The 25,369-nt window shown below is 42.7% G+C and overlaps 1 protein-coding gene across 3 annotated transcripts in view; it reads right to left on the reverse strand.

Annotated features, from left to right (window-relative positions):
• Positions 1 to 3,688: 3,688 nt before the first annotated feature.
• The window catches only part of usp6nl (USP6 N-terminal like), an 86,645-nt gene continuing 64,964 nt past the window's right edge, over positions 3,689 to 25,369 (reverse strand). For all 3 annotated transcript variants that reach the window (XM_084039098.1, XM_084039096.1, XM_084039097.1), the window contains 12 exons: positions 24,799 to 24,878; positions 23,414 to 23,453; positions 21,497 to 21,577; positions 15,330 to 15,437; positions 14,653 to 14,762; positions 13,119 to 13,167; positions 12,703 to 12,823; positions 11,589 to 11,683; positions 10,808 to 10,873; positions 10,177 to 10,276; positions 9,926 to 10,078; positions 3,689 to 6,511 (listed from right to left, as the gene is read on the reverse strand). In XM_084039098.1, coding sequence (XP_083895224.1) covers positions 4,890 to 6,511; positions 9,926 to 10,078; positions 10,177 to 10,276; positions 10,808 to 10,873; positions 11,589 to 11,683; positions 12,703 to 12,823; positions 13,119 to 13,167; positions 14,653 to 14,762; positions 15,330 to 15,437; positions 21,497 to 21,577; positions 23,414 to 23,453; positions 24,799 to 24,878 — 2,625 coding nt within the window. In that variant the 3' untranslated portion in view covers positions 3,689 to 4,889. The remainder of the gene's footprint in view (positions 6,512 to 9,925; positions 10,079 to 10,176; positions 10,277 to 10,807; positions 10,874 to 11,588; positions 11,684 to 12,702; positions 12,824 to 13,118; positions 13,168 to 14,652; positions 14,763 to 15,329; positions 15,438 to 21,496; positions 21,578 to 23,413; positions 23,454 to 24,798; positions 24,879 to 25,369) is intronic.

The raw sequence follows: 25,369 nt of genomic DNA on the forward strand, positions 1-25,369 counted from the left end.
ATTTCTGACCCTTTGTGTCCATGAAAAACCGCCAGCAAAATGTCGAGAGAAGGTCGCGTGCGGTGTAATCGTGTGGAATGCTAAAGCTAGCTAGCATTAGCTGTTAGCCCAAACACAATTTACGGCGAATTTTCCTGTTTGTTGTAAATAAGTGGCAGTTTATGGACGTTTCATGTGCTGCCGCTGCTTGTGTCTACACGTTTGATTTGTTGCTTCTTTCCATGACGTTTCTGGCTGAATATCAACAGGTTGCTGCTGCTGCTGCTGGCTTGTTGCTTGTTGTTCAGTTAGTTGTTGGCATTGTTGTCTCGCGTTGCTTCACGATGCTCCCAGTTGCACATCGTTAGCCTAATAGCATAATTGCCTAAGTCATATATGAACGTTTTCGGAAAAAGAGAAAAAACACAATTTCTAGCAAGCAGATTGGTATTTTTTATTGATAATGTAACAGCAAGTTCAACCAGACCTGTGAACAAGTTTGAAAAAAAAAAAAAGACACAACATCAACTCCATAACAAATAAAAGTGACTTAGGCAGAATATGTCATGACTTAGGCATTTTTTTCTCTTACAGTATATGTATATAATGATAACATAACCAAGTCTAACCTTATCTAAGGTGTTTTAAAGTATAATCTTAACAAAGTTGTTTTAAAGTTTAACCTTGCCTAAGTTGTTTTAACCTTACCTAAGTTGTTTTCACCTTAACTAAGTTGTTTTAACCTTACCTAAGTTGTTTTCACCTTAACTAAGTTCTTTTAACCTTAACTAAGTTGTTTTAACCTTACCTCAGTTCTTTTAACCTTAACTAAGTTCTTTTAACCTTAACTAAGTTGTTTTAACCTCAACTAGGTTTTTTTTACACTCACCTAAGTTGTTTTAACCTTGCCTTGAACTCCTTTTCAGCTGTCTAATGATGAGGGAGGTCATCATAGTACTGGTGGGCCACTCTTGGTAGTACTGGTTTCATTGCCTGCAAGTCATTGAATTTCCTGAGAGTAATTGGCAGTTGGGCAGGAAAGAGTGGGACCCACTGGAATGATTCATCGGGGAGGCTGAGTCGCTGGAGGCTTTTACTGTCTAGAAAGTTGAAGGAATAAACCAGCTTACCAAATGAATTGAAGAGAAGATCTAATGCTTCACTTCTGTTAAACTTTCTTATGCGATCAGCCATGTTTGTTTATACCGGCAAACATGCCTAAGTCAAAAAGATGACTTGGGCAGATAGTGATTTTGGACTCTAAAAAGTGTTCTGATAGGTTGAGGACATAGCCAATAAGGCAAGGTGATGCAGCAGTGGTAGGAGAGGAAGGTTAGGCAGATATCTCAATTTGGCCAAAAAATGACTTAGGCAATTATGCTATTAGGCTAACGACATGCAGGTTTTCTTTATGAGCTTCAGGATTGGTTGTAAGCTGTCATGTAATTAGCAGCGTCTCCTGCTAATGAAAGCCATGTTGATGAATCACATTATATTGGGTTGAGATGATCTTTAACATTATTGTGATGTTGCTGCTGATTTTTTAATTTGATCATTTTAGGTAATGTGTTAACATTATTACTAATTGTAATATGAGGAGTCCATTCAGTGATTGACAGTAAATAAATTGGCATTCATTATGAAACAACACCCCTCCCCAGCAGCACTCCCCACAACTCTGGTGCTTGTTTGTAATTTAATATCTTTAGGTTTTGGCCTGCTAGTTTGAGACATCGCCACAGGCTATTTTCTCTCATGTATACAATAAATCAAGCTACTTTTTTATCAGATTAATTAAAATAATTGGTGGAAATGTTTTCTATGGAGCTTTCTTCATTTTCTTTGTCACCCCGTAGACAAGAAGAGCTCCATTAGTAATTAAAGGGAAGTTCAAATATGTATTGCATGCAGTCAGGATGACAGCAGCTCTGTTGCTTTGGGGGAGAAACCATGTTGCTGGTCAGATGTAAAAAAAAAAAAAGAAGAAAAACAGAAGAATCACCTTAAAGGGACAATGTGTAACATTTTAAGTAATGTATTAGCTAAAATCAATGTCTTCATTCATAAATAGGTCCTCATACGTGTAATATGACCTGCTAGTAATCTGATTTATCCTCATAAGCAAATCATTTCTTATTTGTATTTACATTGGAGGGGTAAGTCCTCAGGAGGCTTCCATGTCGTTCAGCCATTTTGAAGATTATAACGGCCGAGGAGAGACAAAACGCCTAAACGCGAATTTGTGGCCTTTTACAGTCAGTGTTGCAGAGCAATATAAGCACTTCAGTCACATTGGTTTGTGTTTGTTGTGTGTCTAGTTGTTAGCTGATGCTATAGGCTACGACATAGTAATGGAAGGCTACCAAAAATAAACCAATATAAACATGGCAACATAATCACTATCTTGCTGGAGTAATTACTTCTACATGCTCACACATGTTTGTTTGAAATATCACCTGAAAGAGTACTGAAGTGGTACTGGACAATGTCATAGCTTCTTGGTACATAACGGCTATCGTAGTTGCAACAAAGCGATGCGCTAGAGAGCACTGTTTGTTTGAAATCAAAATACAATTTCACCACTAGATGGGAGTAATTCCTTCACACTGTCCCTTTAAACAAGACATCTGTCTAACCGTTTGAAATAAATGGTCACTTTTGGTGCTGAAACATACTCTATTAATTGATTATATTGGTTATTGGCAATGATTTTAATAACATTTTAATAATAATTTGAATAACTGTTGGTTGAACAAAGCAGCCAATTGAAATATGTACCCTAGATCTCTGAGCAATTGTGATGGGTTCACTAGTTTTAAAAAAAATTTCTTTGTTTATATGATTAAACAATTAATAAAGACACTATTCAGCACACTAATCAATAGTAAACTATTTGTTAAATGCCTCATCAACCTGATCTGGTCAGTTATTTTGAAGAGAAGTAAAGGGTAACAACCTCTCCCATTATTCTGGTTAAATTGCTTGTTTTGCAAAGACATAACAAGGAAGAGGTTTATTCTCCCATTTCTTTTCTCTTTTGGCCTTCCTGCTTTGCCAGACAGCAGCAGCCTGGAGAGAGAGTGGCGATGACATTCAGCAAAGCGCCCACGCCGTAATCAGAGCCCGTACCTGGTCATGGACTCAGGCATATATCAGGTGAGTCACCAGGGCTCGTTTTCTTTTCTACATCCTTGCAGGCATCAGAGGCAGGCTTGTGTTTTTCCCAGAGTTTGCTCATCTGGCAAAGCTCTTGACTTGACATTCAGGTGAAGCCGTGTTCATTTAATTTATAGTATATGTATAGTATTATAGTGACTTCAGCAGCAAATTATTTATTTTAGCATAACTCAATGATGTCTTACAAATTATTTCTGTGCATTTTAATTATTATCAATAAGTCTGTGAATGTTTTTTTTTTATTAATCCTTTGGTCTGAAATAGTAAAAAAAAAAAAAAAAAAAAAGAACACATTACTGTGTCTGAAAGCCAAATTGAATCCCTTAAAATAGCTGTCAGTCTGTCTGTCTGTATAAAATGCACCTTTCCTCATGTTAAATCACCTTTTCTCTCTTTTTAAAAAAACATGTCCTTGTTTTTGTGCTCATATCCTTATGTCCCCACTGGGGGCAGAGTTTAATTCTTTGTGGAAAAAGCACCCGATAAAAATAAGCTTCTTTCATATACAGCAAGTCAAAGACTGAGCCAAGGATTAATTTTCACCCACCTCTTTTTATTAAGCAAAGTATCAGAATGGCCCGCAATTAGTTGTTTAACAAAAAACGCTGATAACTTGGGGAATGTAATGAACAGTATGTCAATATGAGTATGAGGAATAATAATGACAATAATTATAATGGGGAATGTGATGGATTAAATGATGAAATGTGTGACTCACACATTTGTGACAGGTAGTGTATGCATGTGTGTGTGTGCCAGATGACCGTGTGTGTCAGTGAAGTGCCAGCAGCTGAACAGTAGTTGATATGACAGTGTTGAGAATAATAAGACATAATGACGTAAAGCAAACTCTTACTGAAGCTAGGTCACATCCATCTCTGTGGTAACTACAGTACAGCAATTAAAGGAACATGTTACCCACGGTAACACAGCCAAAAGTCAAATAAAGATAATTCACCCTTTTATTCCTTGAGGCTCCAATCAGGGTTTGAATTCAACCAAAAACTACACTGGCCTCAAATGACTGTAAATACCCCGAAACTGATGTTCACGTATAAAAGAGACATGAATTGCACATCATTTAATGAGGAAGGAATATGATGACTGAAACTGGAAAGGAAAGACTCGAAAATAAACAACAAACCCTGCTCTTTCCACAGTGGAGCTGCTGCAAACTTTGAAATGGAAATCAAAACTTTCAATGTCCCCGTTCATCGCTGCTCTCTAATTCTATGGACATAGTATTATTTCTTCTCTTTGAAAAATAACATTCACAAGCATATAGAGTAAATCAATCTAATGTAAATATCTGGAAGTAACATAAAAAAATAAGATGGAAAATAAATCAGAGTTTTGCCTATTCAGGAGAATGTCCCCCCCGATAACTCGGCATATTAACAAAAAAATTCCACTGTACATATCAGACTCTAAAAGATATATAGCGACACCTCTCGATAATGATTTACATCCAAAAATAAAATAAAATCTTCAGTCAGTTTATTCTATTTTCTCTTTTTAAAGTGATCAGTAAAAACTTCAGAGGCTGGTGCGTCCTGCAACGTTACGATGCTGCGTGACGGTCAGAAGATCAGTACTTCACACATAAAGAACAGTAGAGCAGAGACAAAGCCAGGCCCCTAATGAAGCCAGGACTACTGCTCGTCTTTACAACAGTGTCAGTGACTACACCTCAGTTCTTTTTTACAGTGTCTTGCCATTTCTCTATTGTCCAATCACAGTAGCATTGACTCCTGCATGGCAAACGCCTCCTGTGCGTGCCTGTAGTGTGGTCCTCCAAACAGCTGGGGGAGCTGTTGCCTTATAACAGGCTGCTGCTCCTGGAACTGTGTCCTATAGTGAAGCAGGCCGTCTGGGTCGGAGGGGAACGTGAACTCCTGGACGGGAGACATTTGGGCTTGCTGGAAGCTGGGTGAGCGGGGCATCCCACCTGGGGATGTAAGGGCATCCTCTGGCGCCCACTGGAGTATGTCTACAGGCCGCCGCGGCCCGCCTTCGGGCAAAGAGTGCAGGTTCGCCTCGCCTCTCTGATGCCCCTCAAACCTGTAGTCCACCGGAGTGTAGACCTGCCCGGTGGAAGTGAGTTGTTGCAGGTAGATAGGGGTGGCGTTCCCCTGGGTTTCCAGCTGCCGGGAGTGATCCGGGGGAGGCCTTGCGTTTCGGGGGTTGTGGATGGAGCTAGGTGGCGGGTGGATGGAGCTAGGTGGCGGGTGCCTGCGGTAGGTGGCGAAGGAGTTGTTCACAAGAGCCTTCTCTGGGGAGAGGTTGTTGCTCTGGCGTTGGGTGGTGGTGTAGCCCCGTTCCCCGTACACCATACTGGGGGGCGGTGTGAACCGGGAGGGCGGAGTGTAGAGTCTGTCCTCTCCTCGGTGCTCCAGATTCACACTGTATGCAGGATGGAGGATGGGGACTTCAGTGGTAGTTCTGCCTGGGGAGTGCTGCTGGGGAGGGGTGTTGTTCTGGCTGCCAGGGTAGCTGGCATGGAGCCCACCTGGACTGTAGTGGGAAAATGTCGGGGGAAGAGGGTGTTTGGTCATCCTGAGCCCTGATGATATGGAGACTGCGCTCCCAGCCAGGCTGGGTCCGTGGCCGGGGCTGCCCTGATGGTGAGATACACTGAAGGGTGTCTCGCTGCGAGGGGTTCTCTGCCTGGACGGAGGCCTGTCAAGCTCCAGGATCTCAAAATCCGGCTCTTGCAGCCCTGGTACATTGTCATACTGGGAGGCGTTGGAGCCGCGGTTGGAGTCGGGAATGAAGCCCTTGGAGCGTGGTCGGCGGTGGGGCAGTGTGCTCTCTCCTGGGCTGGAAGGGGCCGGCGATGCCCCTCGGCCCAAGTGGACGTCCCGGGCTGCTGCTGCTTTGACTGCTTCCAGCTTTGTCTCAGAAGGTTTGAACCAGCGGGGAGTGATTTCTCGGTGAGAGCTGGAGGCGGCGTTGGAGTTGTGGTTGGCGGTGGCGTGGCTCTGAAGCTTCCCTCTGTTACCTGTAATGAGCTGTGGTGTAGGGGTGGAGGCTGTAGGCGTTGGTGCTCCCCTCTCAGGTGTGGTGGAGCTGGACTGCTTTCGCTGCTCATTGGGGATCTCCCCAGACCCCCTGGAGCGGACATCCCTCTTGTCAACCCTGTGGTGGCGGATGGATTTCTCCAGCGAGTCCCGGCGTAACCGACTGGGAGGCCGACTCTCCCGCTGGCGTTCTGGCACGGGGCTCGGGTCCCTGGGAGGCTCAGCAGGCTCGGCGTGGCTTTGACCGTTGGCCACGTGGTTCACCACCACGGCTGCTGCTGCCAGCTCAGGAGGAAGCTGTCCTAGAGACTTCTTGGGAAACTCGTCTTCTTTACCTGCGAGATGGAAACAGTGGAAAGACATTAAAGCACCATTAGGAAACCGAACTGAACGGTGATGGTTTGACACACTGCGTGGCGCTGATTCACATCAGATGAGTCACAACGGGGACATGGATTCATGCAACACCACTGCCATAGAGAGGTCAAAATAAAGGAGAATCTCACAGGCAACACAGTTCCACAGGCAAAGAACAGAGGACAGAACAAAAACATCAGAAATCATTTTTGATATTAATTCACAGCTTACTGGAGCGGCTCAATTAGGAAGTGACATTCAATTGAGTGGTTTCTGAAATTATGAGTTTCACTCCATTTCATTAAACTGTACTTAGCTGCAGCGGTAAAGGTCATACAGAAATAGTTGTTGATTAATGAACCATATTAAATGTACTGTAGTACAAGCATTCAAGCCACGTCGATATTTCTCCACTGGGACTACTCAGTTTGGACCAGAGTTACTATAACCATGTACAAGTGCATGACATTGACACTAATGTGATACGTGAAAAAGAAATAAAAAGTACATTTGACAGGAACATATACAGTGTGCAGACACAGTGATGGGTGTTGCTGGGGACTGTAAGGGAAGTGTGGTCACCAGAGTCGGGCCAGGAGGCAGCAGCTGGAGGGAGATGAAGTGCTGTGGGACTGATCCAGGAAGGAGCTGAATGCCCAAACTTAAGTGCTCGTCCATGACGACTTATCCACTGTTTCCTCTTGTTCACGGGGGTTACATTAACAGGGGGAACTGACCTAAGCTCATTTATCAGAATTGGATTTGGTCAGGTGAAAATAAATCAATATATTGTCAGACAGTTTGCCTAAATGATTCCTTTTCAAACTTAAACATTGTTGCAAAGTGTTCTTCCTAACACTAAATTAATAGTTTTTCAGACATAGTGAAGGCAGGATGATAGGTTACTTTTCCTCTGAATTTTGCATTTTTGTTTTGTTTTAATATGAGGCTTAAAAGGCAGAATTAGAACAAAGTTCAATGGAAATGTTCAAAACCTGTAGCTACATTCTGAAGAAAAGTGTTCCTTAGTACATGACGAATGTTTGTTCACCACTATCAGGTATCAGTATTGCTTTGATTCCACACAGCTGGAAAGAGGAAGTGTTTCAGTGTATTTAGGGAGTTTCACAAGGTGACACCTATCTAGCCTTGCCTTACGGAGCTGCTTTTACACCGTGATAGTCAACGTCTCCCACAACGTTTATTGGAAGCCTTCAAATGACCCACATTGGCCTAAACTCAGTGACAGAAGAGCTGAATCCACACACTGCCACTCTGGATCCAAGATTCCTCCAGCTGTTGTTTGCACAGAGTAAATTATAATGCGGTGGTGAGAAGGAAACCATCTCTTAACTCAAAGTAAGCCCTGTGAAGTTCAAAACCGCCATCATTTCTCACAGTTTAGCCAATTCAGATACAAAAATGCAGATTAAAAAAAATCCCCCTCCCCTTCCTGCACAACAGCAAATGTGGCAGCAGATGGTAGTTAAAACAGAAGTTAAACAAAAGCCTCCAGTGTTGGAAAAGTGGCTCATTATCTTGTCAGTGGGCAAGGACAAAACAGACAGCTACTGTTATAGCTGTGTGGGCTCTGGAAGAAAACAACGTTCTGGTTCCTTCTATAGCATTAAAGTTAAAGCATCTTGGACAGAGGACTAGCTGACTCTAGGAGGACACTTAAGAGCCTGAAAAAGACTGAGGACAGACAAACCCGTATCCGTCTTCACATACAAGTCTGCACTTCCAAGCTAGTGCAATCACCTTAAAGCGATAGGGATTTATTTAAGTGTGGTGTAATGTTCTTCTCCAGAGTCAGTGTATTAGCTCCAGTAGATGGAGTTTGGCTAAGTGTTTGCTATGTGTAGAATGTTTTCAGACAAGAAACTGAGGCAGGTATCTCTGCTCTCTCCAGAGCCACATATGTTATTGTTTGACTTTGTATTTTTGTGTGTGTATTGTGAATCTGAACTAACCCATTAAAACCCCATCTGGACTAAGTGGTCCATAAGAAACCCCGTTCTCTGAGGTTAAATGACTGTTTTTGTCAATGGGATTTGGTGGCTTTGAAGAGAGCATAGACAAGGCTTCAGTTCCACATCAGAAAGGGCTGACAGCAAAGTAAAGAGGTGAAAATAATCTAAATATTGTGAGCAATTGAACAGCTGCTTTATAAGTTTTGCTGCTGCTCCCGTCCACAGCAGTGGACTTATACAACTCCTCTTTAAAAAGCAAGCATCTCTTATATTAATAACGAACTGTAGGCTTAACTGGTTGAATAAAAACAGAATTCAAACCGTTAAAAAAAAACAAAAAAACATTGAAGCAATAAATTCCCCAGTTAAAATTGTCATGCAGTTCCTTGTTTAGCCACCAGATGGCACAGTATGTCACCTGAAGGACCTTTATGGACAGAGCTGAAATGTAACAACCACTTTAGAATCAAAACATGGGAGCTCAGGATAAAAAAAGAAACTGAAGAACAAGAGGAGAGCCACTGCAGGACTGAAGCAATGCATCTGAACTTAGTTAAAATATTATGTGGGGGTAAAAAACAGCTGGAAGACTAGTTTTGTGAAGGAAAAAAAACCCAAGGGCTGTTGAACAGACAGGCGACAGACAGGACGAACGGACTGACTGAGGGACAGATGGACAGAGACATGAAGAGGGGAAGACCAGTCAGGATAGCCCACCAGTTACTGTTGTAGGAGGGAATGTGGCCCCCACTCACAGCCACACTTTTGTTGTTGTTGGCTAACATCGTTTGAAAGAAGAGGGAGAGAAGGAAGATTAATGAGGAGACAGAGCAACATTAGAAACACACTGTTGATAACAGGCAGCAGGAAGTCACAAGCATGGCCATGTAAACACCACAATACTTTCACTGTTAACTACACGGGGTGTCCGGCCACAGTTTCTTTAGGGAGCACATCAGTATGGATCGCAGCTTTTGATCATATTTGAGAAGCTATTTTGAACAAATACCAAAGATTTCTCCAAGTTTTTAAGATTACTCCTTATTTTCTTTGATTAATAGAGTAATCGTCGAGTTTATGAAAAACGCCCATGATGACTTTAAATAGCCAAAAGGATTGGGTTAACAAACAGTAGTGGACAACTAATAATGATGACCTCAACTTTTAAAAACCTAGCCTACTATATATATACAGTTAGTGTAGATCAGATTTATATCAATATAAACATGAACAGAGCAGTAAATCTTTCAAGTTGTCTTTGGGTTTTTCTGTTCAGTGGTGATGTGGCTGCAACCGTGTGTGTGTGTGTGTGTGTGTGTGTGTGTGTGTGTGTGTGTGTGTGTGTGTGTGTGTGTGTGTGTGTGTGTGTGTGTGTGTGTGTGTGTGTGTGTGTGTGTGTGTCATGCTGGAGAGGAGTACCTGGTGCAGGCAGCTCCAGCTTCTGCTTCCTGAGCTCCGTCATGGACGCCTGCAGCTGCTCGATCGCAAAGTCGTCCTCGAAGAAGAAGTCTTTCGACAACGTCACCTGCAGGAACTCCACCAGCTCCTCCATGGACAGCTTCATCAGGTGCTCTGTCAATCACACACACACACACACACACATATAGGTAAGACATGTTTCAGTCTGTGCTAGGTGGACACCAACTGGTAGCACTGTGTAACAGTCTTACTCTTGTGCAGTTTGAGGATGGTGTAGGACATGGTGGGCAGCACTCTTTCTCCCTCCAAGATGTAGATGTCCCAGATCCTCAGGGTGAGCGTGAAGGGAGTCTGGACACACAGGACAAATAGTTAGAAAATATTCTTGCTGTCCCTGATACGTTGTGTGGGCGCACTTAACAGATAAGGCTGGTTATCTCCATTCTCATCATTGCCAACAAATCCTACGAAAAGAACAAAACTAACACCTTGTTAGTCCAGCATTCAATACTCTCTGACTTCCCTCCCCTGTCTGTGCCTCCTCATGTAAATCTAGCTAAGTTCTAGCTGAACTCTGCTTTTAGCAAACATATTTACGCTTGTTGGGAGCACCAGTACATTGATGGATTTGGTATTTTCAATGAGGAAAATACAGAATATCACTAGAATTTTAAAGATGAACATTTAGTGCAGATCGACATTAGGCTTTTACTGACATTGAAAATAGCCGGCCTTCCTCCAGCAGATTCCAGGGAATCCCTTAACATTAAATATCTGTTGTTGATGGGAAGCTTATGCACAGACATGTTCCCATCTGCTTTAAATAGGAAACCTCCAGTTTTGTCCCACTTTTATATGCGGGTGAGCTTGTTAATCACTCACTCTGTCCAGGAAGCACTGGAAGAACCACTTCATGGTGTAGAGACTGGTCAACACCTCTTGGTTGTCCTGTAGCAGCACAAACAAACCCAACACCCGTCTCATTAGTGCATCCTCAAGGCATATATGCTGTCTGTGTAGTCGTCATGATATAATATGAAAATATCTAGTCATGAATATCCTGGCCAAAATAATAACTCTTCACAATATTATCACCATAATCATCAAATTATGCTTAAAACTCTTTCAAACAGACTGGAATCACAGATAAGACACCACTTTCATTAGTGAACATCCTTTTTGGTGGAAAACAGTAAAATAATCTTGAATGAGAGGATAATAAATCAGAAGGTCTCCCTTAATAAATTAAGGATAAAAACAAACTTTTTTGTGTCCTATTTTTTTTTAACAAGCTCTAGTTTTCAATTCTCTACCATGATAGTGAGCTAAACAACATTCATGATTACCACGATCAACTTATTGTGTTATTTACTGTGATTCACAATAAAATCCCTAATGTAGGATAATCTAGATCATTTCTTTTAAAGTTATTTAAAAAAAAAACTTCTTATTTAGTAAAACAATGCTCGTTTTTCTTCAGGAAACCCATTCTACATTTTTGAATAAGAGTATATGATTTATCAAATGACCTATTAAGTATTGTTCTAATGAAATAAAATAATGTATGAGTTATTTGAGTAGATTCTGGTCTTATGAGCAGTTGTTCCATTATTCAGCACTTGTTGCATATTTAATGTGGACAACAGTGTTCTGGGTGTCTCACCAGGTGCTGTTTCAGTTTGGGCATCATCTTCTTGAGGATGCGGTCGTGGTGCTCCTGGAAACGCATCAGCTTCGGGAAGCCGGGGATGAAGAACCCTGAAGAACGTAACGGATGATTAGAGGAACTTGTATGTCACAATCTTTTCACCTGTGTCTCCTTCACTTGTCATTAATGTTTACAATATTGATATTTTCCAGCAGCTGTCTCTTGGACACGTTCCTGCCTTTCAGAGCCGACTGTGATGTGCATGTGTCTGTCAGCATATTCCTGAGTGACTCATCGTGGCCTTTTAGGGGGATTTTAGTGTCCGCTGCTACAGATTTCCAGCTCAATGCTGTAGCTTGCCTGCTGCTAATTTGCCGATGCCTTTTTGTTGGTAATTTTATCATGTTCCTCTTAAGACATAACTATAGTCCTAAGAGTGTGTGCATACTTGTGTACAACATTTTTAATATAGTTTTGCATTTTTTTTTTTACTAATATATTAAGTTTCACATGCCCTTAATGAACTGCATGGTGGTGTAGTGGGTAGCACTCTCGCCTCACAGCGAGAGGGTCCTGGGTTCGATTCCTGGGTCGGCCCGGGTTCCTTCTGTGTGGAGTTTGCATGTTCTCCCCGTGTTAGCGTGGGTTCTCTCCGGGTTCTCCGGCTTCCTCCCACAGTCCAAAGACATGCAGGATGGGGATAGGTTAATTGGTGACTCTAAATGTCCCGTAGGTGTGAATGTGAGTGTGAATGGTTGTTTGTCTCTACATGTCGGCCCTGTGATAGACTGGCGGCCTGTCCAGGGTGTACCCTGCCTTCGCCCAATGACAGCTGGGATCGGCTCCAGCCCCCCCGTGACCCTAAATACAGGATAAGCGGTAGACAATGGATGGATGCCCTTAATGAAAGTTTCATAACAATGTTGCCACGGCTTCAAAATACAAAAGTACACAATAACAGTAAATGAAGACATTCAAATGGTCTTAATCTCCCTCCCTCCTGAGTATAGAGTGCCTGTAATGTTGCCACATCAGCACTAATAGCACAGAGCTGCAACACTGCCGCATCTGCCGAACACTGGCTGTTGAAGAAGCTGCTTTTTCCCTCCGGACTGTGAGTTTCTGTTACCGTGCATGGCGTGCTTCTGCCCAGACAACAGTTTGACCAGAGCCCAGAAGGCGTCCTCCTCGTTCATGTAAATCAGCAGCAGAGCTGTGATCTGACTCATGCCCTGGCAGTAGCCCACCTCCTGCAAACACACACATTAATCAGCATGAAGATCATAAAAGTTCTTAAATCCTGACCTATTATGTACAACACACACACACATGCAGCTCTGCTGTAAGTTTCGGTGTATTATACAGGGTTTCCTCTCACTTCTGCATCAAGCAGGAAACATTTGTGAAAAGGATGTGCTTCCTAATTGAGGAATCTGTTACTTGGTACTTGTGAAAATGTATCCAAAGGTAACTTCTTGAAAATGACACACAGACAGATGCTGATAGTAGAGGCAGTTTTCTGCAGACTGAGTGTAATGGACTCACTGTGTTGTACATGGAGTAGGCTGTGAGGACATGGAAGAGAGCCTGCTGCCTGAGAACACAAACACACATCACAATTATCACTGAGGTTAGAGCCAACACCATCATTCATACGTTTGCTTCTGTATCACTGAACAGTTGAATCACACACTGGAGCTGGAGAATAAATGAAACCCAAGTGCATGGAAATGAAATGTGTGCTGGAAGGGCTGCAGTACATCTCTTCAGTTCACACCAGGAGCGTGAAAAAGCACATCACAACAGATGGAGGCGACAGGAGAGCTGTGGCTGGTTCTCTTTGCCTTGCAATTCATCCGTGTGTTGTCAAGTATAAACAGATTTACAGTTTAAAGAACCCAACTACTTTAGATTATTTACACTTTATGTAGGCTCTTGTCTGCCAGCACACCTGTTAAATACAGTGTGAAAACACATTTAAAGCAGGTTTTACCAGTTTATTTTTCCTGCTAAATTCTGTTCTATAATATTCCTGAGATTATTTATCAGTTGAAATGTGAGAGCGCTGAGCACTGCAAAGGCTTTATATATGTTTATAGGTATAGATATACTATTCCTTTTTTCGACATATTAGAAACACTGTAACGCCTTTTTAACATAGTATACTGTGCCTTCCTTTGCCATACCATCCTTTCATATTCTATTTTTTGCCAGTTTTTTTCAAAAAAATAAAAGTCATAGCATAGCATTAAAAGCCATACTCAAATGTTTCCAAAAAGTAATAGTATAGCATGGTGAAAATTCACGAAAAAGTCAGTCGAAAAAATTAATCAGAAATTGGTGTAAAAAATGATTAAAAAGTCATAAAAACCCTCATATCGTATGTCAAGCTAAGTCTGAGTGTAGTGAGTCCAAAACAGTCACATAAAGCCAAAGTCAAATTAAAAAAAAAATAGAAAAGTCATAGTATATAGCATGTCGAAAATTCATGAAAAAGTCAGTCAAAATAAATTATAATTTGGTGTAAAAAAAGGATATATAATGCTGATATGTTTTTCTTAGCATATAATGCCGATATCATGTTTTTGTTATCATATAATGCTGATATCATGTATTTGTTATGTTTTACATTGTATCGCTGTGCATGTGACAAAGAATCTTGAACCTTGTTTTTTTCTGATAAAATACACATTATTTAACACAAAACATGTGAAAATAAAAATGTGCATTGTCATTTTGCTTAACTAGATCTAACACCACTCTGACAAGGCTGCCTACAGATATTTTTTGTTAATCGGCCTTGTGAGCACAGGCATTGGTCTATAACTAATTAAAACACCTCGTATTGTATGACAAGCATAGTCTGAGTGTAGTGAGTCCAAAACAGTCATAAAAAGACGTAGTCATATTTTAAAAAAAAGTCATAGTAAAGTATGTTGAAAAAAAGTCATAGTGTAGTATGTTGAAAAAAAGTCATAGTATAGTATGTTGAAAAAAGTCATAGTATAGTATGTTGAACAAAGTCAAGGTCTTAGGGGGAGTAATGGTTAATACAGGAGTGCATTGTGGAGATACCCACTTGACATCGTAGCGATGCATGAACATGATGTGGTCCCTGTAGGTCCGGTTCACATCCAAGTCAATCTGACGGATGTCGGGGGAGAGTCCTCTGGCTCGGGCCTTCAGTTTCTGAGGACGACGAGAACACACCAACAAGAAGAGCAAGGGTCAGTGACAGAGGTCACTGTCTATATACAGTATCTCATAATAATAATAATGAGTCTGCAGGTTAACTACATCACACACAGCCTTGAGACACTTTTTTATGACCAACTTTGAGTCTGGAAAACCTCGTAACATTCGAGTGAGTCTGGAACATCATTTGTAAAATGCATCTCAAGTCTGACCCAAGTTCAGCCTGACTGCATCTCCATGTCGTAAACAACTACTTCAAAAACAAATGAATCAGAACTCAGCTACTGAACAGCACATTTCCTACCATCAATCTATTCAGGACGTGTTCAAGTTTAGAAACTAAGACCGCTTGACTCTGAAAGATGCAGTGTGGTTTTTATCTTGTAAATGTTGCTTCATGAAATGTACGTGAAAAGATGTAAAAAAAAAAGTTTGTCATATATTTGATGATTAGCTAATTGCTTGTAACCAAACAAAATATCATCATAAAAGACAAAATGTTTTTTATCTGTTGTGCAGTGATGAGCGGGGCTGTAAAGTGGTGCGATGGCGGCTCCGTACCTCGTAGAAGTCTTTCTTCTCCTCCTTTATTTTGGGAATGTCGAGCAGCAGACACCACACCTCCCCTCGGAGCTGCAGGGGGATTCCCTTGTAGACCCTCCGGACCAGCTGGAAGGAAGCAGACGGCAGGAGGTCATTGTTAGAAAGCCTTCAAAGAGGCTTCGTTCTCCTCAGGAGCACCCAGGACGTTTAGACCTGAGCTGGGAGGAGCTCTCTATACAGGCTGCTGGAGTCAACCGGGCCAAAACATCAGGCAGCAGTTGGATTACATGTCAGATAGAGTGGTGAGGCACTTCTGATGAAAGACCTGACCTGAAAAATACATTTTCTATTCACTTTTAATTCTTTTCTTTTTAATTAATTTGGCTTTGCGAAGCAGTAAAAGCTCCTTGATTGCTCTTCTTTTAAATGTTCCTTTTGTGTCCCATAAAATTCCATAAAGTGGATTCCAGAGTGAGATGAGGTATTTCTGATTGAAGCTGGCAGACAGCCGGGACATAACGTGAGTTTGATGGTTGAAAAGATGAGCTCATACCTTCTGAGGCTCTGTGCAGCGAAAAGTTGGCAAACTCTGTATTTAAGATTAAAGATTTGGCTTTTACTTTTGCAGTAATGTCATAGCTAAGTTTGTGAGCTTGTCATTTCTATTCCTGTTTCATACTTTTGCATTTTATTTATTGTTTTTATTTTATTTTCATTTTACTGTCATACTTTTTAGTCTTGCAAAATTGTATTTCTTGTATTTCATTTTTACGTGACGCACTTTGGCTGCATGTTTGTAAAAAAACGGTGCTGTTTAAATAAATAAAGGAGAGATGATCCTGCTTTGAGTGTAAACATCCCATAATATTTCAGACAGCTACAGACCCCCATTTACTAAAGACTTCATCTAACAGTCTCAATATAGGAATACATACTATTGTCATTCTTGAAGCGTATTTGGTTTGTTTCTACAGTAAAAAAAGCAGGAAATGAAGCGTCAAGCCGTTTCACCTGGAGGCGTTAGAGTGTTAGGTGTCAAACTAACCTTTTAAAAAGCTAAATCTAATCTTCAGATCATGTGACTGGTAGAACGTGGCTCCACTCGTCCCGGTTGTTAACAATCTGTGTTAGTAACACTAATAATGTACATAGAACGTTTTCAAAACAAACGAGTGCTTACAGTGAACATAGAGATGTAACTCCTAACGGTAATACGATACCAGGAAAGGTGAAACACACAGAGAGACTGCTGCCACCGTCAACAGTGTTGGAGGGGAGGACCAATCAGCAGGCTGCTCTGAGTGTGTCAAACATGTCGGCACATATAAACAGTGTGTGCATGGTTGCACTTGCCGCTCTCCCCGAACGCAAAAGGGCTTTGGAAGGTGAAGCTCGACCATCTGGCTGGACGAGCTCCAGGAGAGATTGTGGGCAGAGAGAGAGACTTGGAGATACTGCAATGCATGCAGAACAGTGCAAAGTAATTCAGCGCCCACAAAGAGATGGGAAATCATTCGGACGCCGGCGAGGAAGATTAAGTCTTAAAACCCAAACTGCTGGAACAGCAAAGCTAATGGAAGCAGTGAATTCTCTGTCTTCAGCCATTAAAAGCCAAGCAGCCAGAACGCTTGTACAGCAGAGTGGGAGGGGTTGGGACTGTCAATGTGCTGCAGGTGAGTGACGGGGCTGCTAGTACGAAACCCCCGAGGCTCAAAGGAGCTCCTCACTGGCAGAGGAGGGGTCTCCATGGGAACGCTAGGCTCCCTCAGCCAGTCATTTACAAGGCTCGGGCATGAAAGGAGCTCCTACACCTGAGAGGAGTTAGAGGGAGAGAAGAGGAGTAAAAGGGAGTGAAGAGGGAGAGAAGAGGAGTTAGAGGGAGTGGAGAGGAGTTAGAGGGAGAGAAGAGGAGTTAGAGGGAGAGAAGAGGAGTTAGAGGGAGTGAGGGAGAGAAGAGGAGTTAGAGGGAGTGAAGAGGAGTTAGAGGGAGAGAAGAGGAGTTAGAGGGAGTGAGGGAGAGAAGAGGAGTTAGAGGGAGAGAAGAGGAGTTAGAGGGAGTGAGGGAGAGAAGAGGAGTTAGAGGGAGTGAAGAGGAGTTAGAGGGAGAGAAGAGGAGTTAGAGGGAGTGAGGGAGAGAAGAGGAGTTAGAGGGAGTGAAGAGGAGTTAGAGGGAGTGAGGGAGAGAAGAGGAGTTAGAGGGAGTGAAGAGGAGTTAGAGGGAGTGAGGGAGAGAAGAGGAGTTAGAGGGAGTGAAGAGGAGTTAGAGGGAGTGAGGGAGAGAAGAGGAGTTAGAGGGAGTGAAGAGGAGTTAGAGGGAGTGAAGAGGAGTTAGAGGGAGTGAGGGAGAGAAGAGGAGTTAGAGGGAGTGAAGAGGAGTTAGAGGGAGTGAGGGAGAGAAGAGGAGTTAGAGGGAGTGAAGAGGAGTTAGAGGGAGTGAGGGAGAGAAGAGGAGTTAGAGGGAGTGAAGAGGAGTTAGAGGGAGTGAGGGAGTGAAGAGGAGTTAGAGGGAGTGAGGGAGAGAAGAGGAGTTAGAGGGAGTGAAGAGGAGTTAGAGGGAGTGAGGGAGTGAAGAGGAGTTAGAGGGAGTGAGAGAGAGAAGAGGAGTTAGAGGGAGTGAGAGAGAGAAGAGGAGTTAGAGGGAGTGAGGGAGAGAAGAGGAGTTAGAGGGAGTGAAGAGGAGTTAGAGGGAGTGAGGGAGTGAAGAGGAGTTAGAGGGAGTGAGAGAGAGAAGAGGAGTTAGAGGGAGTGAGGGAGAGAAGAGGAGTTAGAGGGAGTGAAGAGGAGTTAGAGGGAGTGAGGGAGAGAAGAGGAGTTAGAGGGAGTGAGAGAGAGAAGAGGAGTTAGAGGGAGAGAAGAGGAGTTAGAGGGAGTGAGGGAGAGAAGAGGAGTTAGAGGGAGTGAAGAGGAGTTAGAGGGAGTGAGGGAGAGAAGAGGAGTTAGAGGGAGTGAAGAGGAGTTAGAGGGAGTGAGGGAGAGAAGAGGAGTTAGAGGGAGTGAAGAGGAGTTAGAGGGAGTGAAGAGGAGTTAGAGGGAGTGAAGAGGAGTTAGAGGGAGTGAGGGAGAGAAGAGGAGTTAGAGGGAGAGAAGAGGAGTTAGAGGGAATGAGGGAGAGAAGAGGAGTTAGAGGGAGTGAAGAGGAGTTAGAGGGAGTGAGGGAGAGAAGAGGAGTTAGAGGGAGTGAAGAGGAGTTAGAGGGAGTGAAGAGGAGTTAGAGGGAGTGAGGGAGAGAAGAGGAGTTAGAGGGAGTGAGGGAGAGAAGAGGAGTTAGAGGGAGAGAAGAGGAGTTAGAGGGAATGAGGGAGAGAAGAGGAGTTAGAGGGAGTGAAGAGGAGTTAGAGGGAATGAGGGAGAGAAGAGGAGTTAGAGGGAGAGAAGAGGAGTTAGAGGGAGTGAGGGAGAGAAGAGGAGTTAGAGGGAGAGAAGAGGAGTTAGAGGGAGTGAGGGAGAGAAGAGGAGTTAGAGGGAGTGAAGAGGAGTTAGAGGGAGTGAAGAGGAGTTAGAGGGAGTGAGGGAGAGAAGATGAGTTAGAGGGAGTGAAGAGGAGTTAGAGGGAGTGAAGAGGAGTTAGAGGGAGAGAAGAGGAGTTAGAGGGAGTGAGGGAGAGAAGAGGAGTTAGAGGGAGTGAGGGAGAGAAGAGGAGTTAGAGGGAGTGAAGAGGAGTTAGAGGGAGTGAGGGAGAGAAGAGGAGTTAGAGGGAGTGAAGAGGAGTTAGAGGGAGTGAAGAGGAGTTAGAGGGAGTGAAGAGGAGTTAGAGGGAGTGAGGGAGAGAAGAGGAGTTAGAGGGAGAGAAGAGGAGTTAGAGGGAATGAGGGAGAGAAGAGGAGTTAGAGGGAGTGAAGAGGAGTTAGAGGGAGTGAGGGAGAGAAGAGGAGTTAGAGGGAGTGAAGAGGAGTGTGTGTGTGTGTGTGTGTGCATCCTCCACGTTTGGGACTTGTTTCTCGTACAACAGCCTCTGTAATTATGTTGTAATGAGCGAGTCAATGAGAGCATCTGTTCCACTAATCATCCTTTGATTGCGTGTGTACACTTTAGCATGTGTGTGTCAACATTTACATGTGTGTGAATCTGTGCAGCTTCAGTCTCTCTTCACTCGTACGTGTTCCTCCAACCTGGTCTGGTTTTACTAGAAACAAGAAACGTCCCAACGGCACATTTAAACTGGAGCTTTAGTTGATTCTTTGTGGAGAAACTCAGTTTTACAGATCTGATGTAGAAATCACCTAAACGTCAAAACCAGCCGACCCAGACTGGCACGGACCAGGTCCAACTGACCCAGACTGGAATGGACCAGGTCCAACTGACCCAGACTGGAACAGACCAGGTCCAAATGACCCAGACTGGAATGGACCAGGTCCAACTGACCCAGACTGGAACAGACCAGGTCCAACTGACCCAGACTGGCACAGACCTGGTCGAACTGACCCAGACTGGCACAGAACTGGTCGAACTGACCCAGGCAGGAACAGACCTGGTCGAACTGACCCAGACTGGATCAGACTGCAGAAGAAGAAAACGCGAGGTAAAAGCTACAACCAGAAATCCAAACTATTATCTGTTTAATATTATTCACAGATCTGTTTCACACAATCAAACCTACAACAACATCTTACAAGCCGTTGCAACATCCCCAGCTTCCAGCATCCCCAGCTTCCAGCATCCCCAGCTTCCAGCATCCCCAGCTTCCAGCATCGCAGCGCGTTTAATGGAGCCGTTCATCACGACGGTCCACCTCACGCTGCCACCGTGCTGCTGCTCCTCTGAAGCCAGAGAACTTTAAATCTGCTCTCACTCTCCTGCTGCGGGCTCAATGTTCCCAGCAGCTGGCAAGCGAGGAAACAAAACCAGGGAGGTTTCAAGCGTGACCCTTCCCCGCCGAGCCCAAAGAGAGCCGACGAAGAGGAGGAGAAACATCCCTGGAGCTTTACAGACGACGCCTCGCCGTCCTCGCTACATTTCTGTAAACAAAAAGGAAGCGGCGCCACAGCGCGAGCCTCGCTGCTGTGTTTCACATATCAAAGCCCGCACAGACACACACTAAATCCCTGCTGAATGCTTCGTACAAATGAAGGACACGGCGAGGCGCTCCAGGCAACGCCACCTAACAGAGTACCTGCCCCCTCTAACGGCCGCGTGGGAGGCACGCCGCTCCATCTGCTGCTGACGGGACGACTGCAGAGGACAACACTGGATTTATATGAGCTGGTGTTGGTTTATAAAGGTTGTCTGATTAAAGACAACACACTTGGATTGTTCTAACGTGGTTAAGATCCAAGAGTTTCAGGATTGTAGCAAAAAAAGCAACGTGAAAAAGTGACGTTTTGAGCACAGTGACGATCTACTGAATCCAAACCATTTAAAAGTGGAGATCTTCAACCATGACATGACAGCTTGTTGAGACATTGAAACATAAACAGCAGGACTCAGAGTTTCACTACAGTATTCAGATCATATCATATAGTTTAGAGCAGAGGTCTTCAACGCTTTCAGGCCAAGGACCCCGTGGCTGAAAGTGACCCCCTATTACGTATCATGTACAGTTGTGTTGCTTATTAAACTGGTCAATAATAATGTATAATGCAGCCGATAGTACCATGTATAAAGGTACTATGTATAAATTTATACAATGCTGTCCCATTAACATAATCATTGTGGACACATTCATTTATTTCTAGAACATATTGTAATTCTATTTTGGCATTTCTACATCACCATTTCACATCAACACAACAGTTAACATTTATATTTACTTATTAGATTATTAGTATTCATATTAATGTGTATCTTTGGGAAAAAAAGTTTTGGATCAAATCATTTTGTTGAGTATCTCTGGTTTAGAGCTTAAAAAACACCTTTAAAGCTGCAGTTACTTTTAAGTACAACGTTTAGGTACTTATTTTATGAAAATTAAAATATGAATTTAAACCAACAGTTTATAAAGTAGTTAAACTGTGCTTCATCTCCACTGGATGTAACATTAGAAATGCACAATTTGAATATATGAACGTATAAAACTTGCTACTACTTTTGACTTTAATACCTTTAAGTACATTTCTACATGGACTGAAGTGAAATATTGAGTGTTTCTGCTACTTTTATATATATATATATATATATATATATATAACTATATATATGACTTCCTCCACCAGGGGAAGCATGGACGTGAAGGAATAAAAGAAGATCACCTTCTCACTGTTCTTGTATTTGTCCCAGCTCTTCAGCATCTTCAGCCATTTGGAGGTCCTCTCCACCTCCACGTGCTTTTGCTGAGCAGAAAGAAGAAGTGACAGATTAATAACTTCCTGTCTCCGTCCGGCGGGAATCACTCGCACACATCCGACACGTTCAAAGAGGCTTGAAGCCGCCGAGGTGCTCTGATTCCAGCTCTCTCCACGTTAGATGAACACACTTGTGAGTGAAGATCAGCAGCAGAACAAAGTGCACGTGTCCTCGTGCGCTGCTTCGGGATCATGAATTGGATTATCACAAATACATCACTTGTTTTGTTTGTGTTTTTATTTATAATGTTTTAATTGGTTCAGTAATTATTTTTCAAATGTTCCTTCTTCTAGTGTTGCTGTGTGTAAAATCTCCTGTTTCCCAGGGTACATGAATGCAACATTTGATGTGTTGACACATCATTTCACAGCCTGTTAAATATCATTAGCTGTTGAGACATTTTGAAAACACCGGAGGTGTCAGGAAAAGAAGGTAAGAAAAAGAGATCAGTACAACGTGAGGAAATAATAAAATAATAAAACAAGTCTGTTTATTTTTAGTCGATGCAAAAAGAATGAAAAGATGTGTAAACCTGCTAACTGTATGATCTGAATAGCTGAGGGAACGGTTTATTTTGCTTTTTATCTATGAACATTTTTCAAGGACAGGAACATGTTAGTCATGAGAGGATAAATGTGTCCGTTTGTCTAATTTTAAACAAGATATTGCACATGGCCCATACAAGAATTATGACAGTCTTTTCTTTCTTGAAGCCATTATTTTGAAAGTCTTTTCTTTCTTTAGGAGATAATTATCATCTCTGCTTTGTCCAAGATGGAGGGAAGTGAATGTCAAACTTAAACCCAGAGGACTTTGAGATGAGGAGAAGGGACCGGCAAACCAGAAACAAAATGTCTATTTCTAGTAATGTTACATATTTAAATCAGCTCTTTTTTTCATAACCCTTTTCCACCGCAGGAATTTTATTTAGCTCAGAAACTTAATGTTCATGTTATGTGGAGAAACCAGAGTCTAAATTAAGTTCCTGGGTTATTGGTGTTTCAACTGTCAAGTGAATTTGAAACAAACGTTTGAAATGTGAATTAGATGAGTTCATCAGTTTGGGTTGGAGTGAATAAACTACTAGTTTTGTCAGTAGTTGGCGCTCTACACTTTACACGCTGTTATCTGCCAGTAGAAGAAGAAGCAAGTCGGCTCGATCTACGACAGAAAACTGGAGAGAAGTCTTCAGGAAGTAAATTAAGTTGGGCAAGTTTCTGGTGACGAAGACGATAAAGTATTTCATTTTCAACAAAACCACCTCAAGTGAGCGTAAAAACTGTTTTTGTCCAGCTGTGGAGGTTTTATGGAAACATGCCGTTTCAACGTAGCTTTTCTAAAACGATACTTCACATAAAAATATGTGAATGGAACCGCGGCCAACGTGTACCATGAGAACCAGGAGAGATGTATCCACACTGTTAACGCCGACAGAAGGTTACATCTGCAGGGTGCAGCCCGAGGCCACGTTGGGCCGTGATGTAAAACACTGAGCAGGAACGCTTTTATGGCGAGACTTGTTTTTAGGCCATGATATGGGCTGTCTTTTGTCCATAAACAGCTTATCACAGGATTTGTACTATATCACAATCTAGTATCCTGATACAGTAGATTATTGGATCCATATCGCACACTCCCATCTGGATCTATCCAGGTTGATCACTTGTCATTCAGTTTTCCAGAAGCAGCATGAGTACTGCAGACAGGAATGTGCAAACGGCACTTTCATTTCCTGATTGTCTGACAAAGTTGCAGAGCTTATTTGCTCCACAGATGGAGATTTGTTTGAAATGCAGTTAAAGAGACATAATGAAGCAACTCACCTTCTCCTCCACCGAGTCGTAGGATGGGAGTTCATTCTTACTGAGGAGAGAAGAACAACGACAGGGAGAAAATAAAAAAAACAGTTAAGAGATAAGTGGTTGAGGACTCATCTCTTAACCTCCAGTGTATTTTTAGATTTGCCCTCGCAGTCAAAACCAACTGATGGTAGTTTGGTTAACACTGCCAGAAAAGCATGAAAGCATTTGGTGGATGAAATGAGTGAGTGAGATCCGGGTCAGTGCTCGTCTCACTCTCTCCGACAGGAACATCAAACATGTCAGCGGTCACACAAACAGGAAATAACAGATTAGACGTTCCTCAAATCCTGCTGTTTATTTGTCTCAAAGTCCCTGAAGGGCTCACTCGACTCTGTGAAGTGCTTCTCTTTTCTTTTTCCAGCCACCCTGCACCGTACGGAAGCCCGGGGGGGACTTTGGTAAAACCAGAACGTAAACTTGAAAATGGAAATGTAATTCCATTTTTAATTGATCCAATAGGGCTAAAATGTTATTGTATTTTATGATCAGCACGAAGAAAAAAAAGAAGGATTTTCCTACAAGCATTCAGCCAAGACCATTGTTTCTGTAATCAGAACCAAATGACTTGTAAGGGAATAATTGGGAGTTATAAGGAAATAAGAGTCTCGTAAAATAAAGTGTTACCAAACTGTTCACGGAAGCATCCGCAAAGCTGAGCTCACTTCAGAAATGAGTCCTGATGAGGTGTGGATTTTATTCCCATGAATTCAGCAATAGTGCAGATGAGGCATTTCCTCATTTGTTACAAACAGATCAACAAACGAATGAAGTATATGAGGACTCTACAGGACTGCACCAGACCTCTTTCAAAGCAAACCCAATTCTGGGGAAATGTCCAATGTCATGGTCTAAAAAAAACCCCAGTGTGACGCCCTTTAAGTTAAGGTCTATTCTTACTCTGCTCTTTCCATCCACACAGCTCCACACGGAGACCACGGTCCTCTGGCCCCGACACCGACCTTCACCTAAGCTGGGAAACAATCTCTCCCTCCATCTTCCTCCGCCCGCTGTCTGGATCGTACCACTCTAACATAACACTGACGCTCTATCATTGTGGTCCCGCCTATATATATACATATACATATATATATACATATATATATATACACACACACACACACACACACACACACACACACACGGATGTTCTAGGATTGTGGCTGTGATCCTGCCTACATGTGCGATCCAGTAGAGTGCCGTTTAAGAGCCAAAACCACAAATCCCAGCAACACTCGCCCTTACAGCCTCTCATTTTCTCCCCGTTGCCTTCAACGTGGTGCTACTGTTCACAACGGGCCCTTTACTTAATAGGAGTAATGACAGGTTCTGGTTTTCCGTGTGCTTACTGAACAAATCCGAAGCGATCGACGACTTTGTACAGGTGGAAGTTGGTGTCCTCCCAGGGCTCCACGGTGGCCTCTTTTCCCTGAAAGGAAGAAGAGAGAGAGCGGAAACACCGTGAAAAACACTCAATACTCACATCTACGTGCACCGGAGCTTACATATGAAATAAAGATCACCAGGAAGTGACCTGGCAACACTTTCTATCAATTACAAATGACATTTTCTTTGGGTTTTAGGCAAACGCTGGGACCAAACAGGCACATTAAATAGGACATTTATTGGTGTGATGATGCAAAGATTCAAATTTGAACGCAATGATGCAAATAAACGAAATCTGCGCAATCAGGTTTAAAAATGTAGGCGATGAATCTCAACAAGATGAAAGTCTATCAGCGTGAGATTCACTGGATGACAGTGTTGAATGGAGGAAATAATGTTTGCAGCCATCTGTCAGTAATAAACTTAATCTTAAATACTGGTGAGATTATATAATTGTAAAGTTGCACAGTATGAAGATATCTATGTGTATAAATGATAACCTTGCTGCTTTATTGAAGTTAGAGGATGTTATTT

This window comes from Eutrigla gurnardus, assembly GCF_963514095.1.
Source record: "Eutrigla gurnardus genome assembly, chromosome: 21".
Lineage (NCBI taxonomy): Eukaryota > Metazoa > Chordata > Actinopteri > Perciformes > Triglidae > Eutrigla > Eutrigla gurnardus.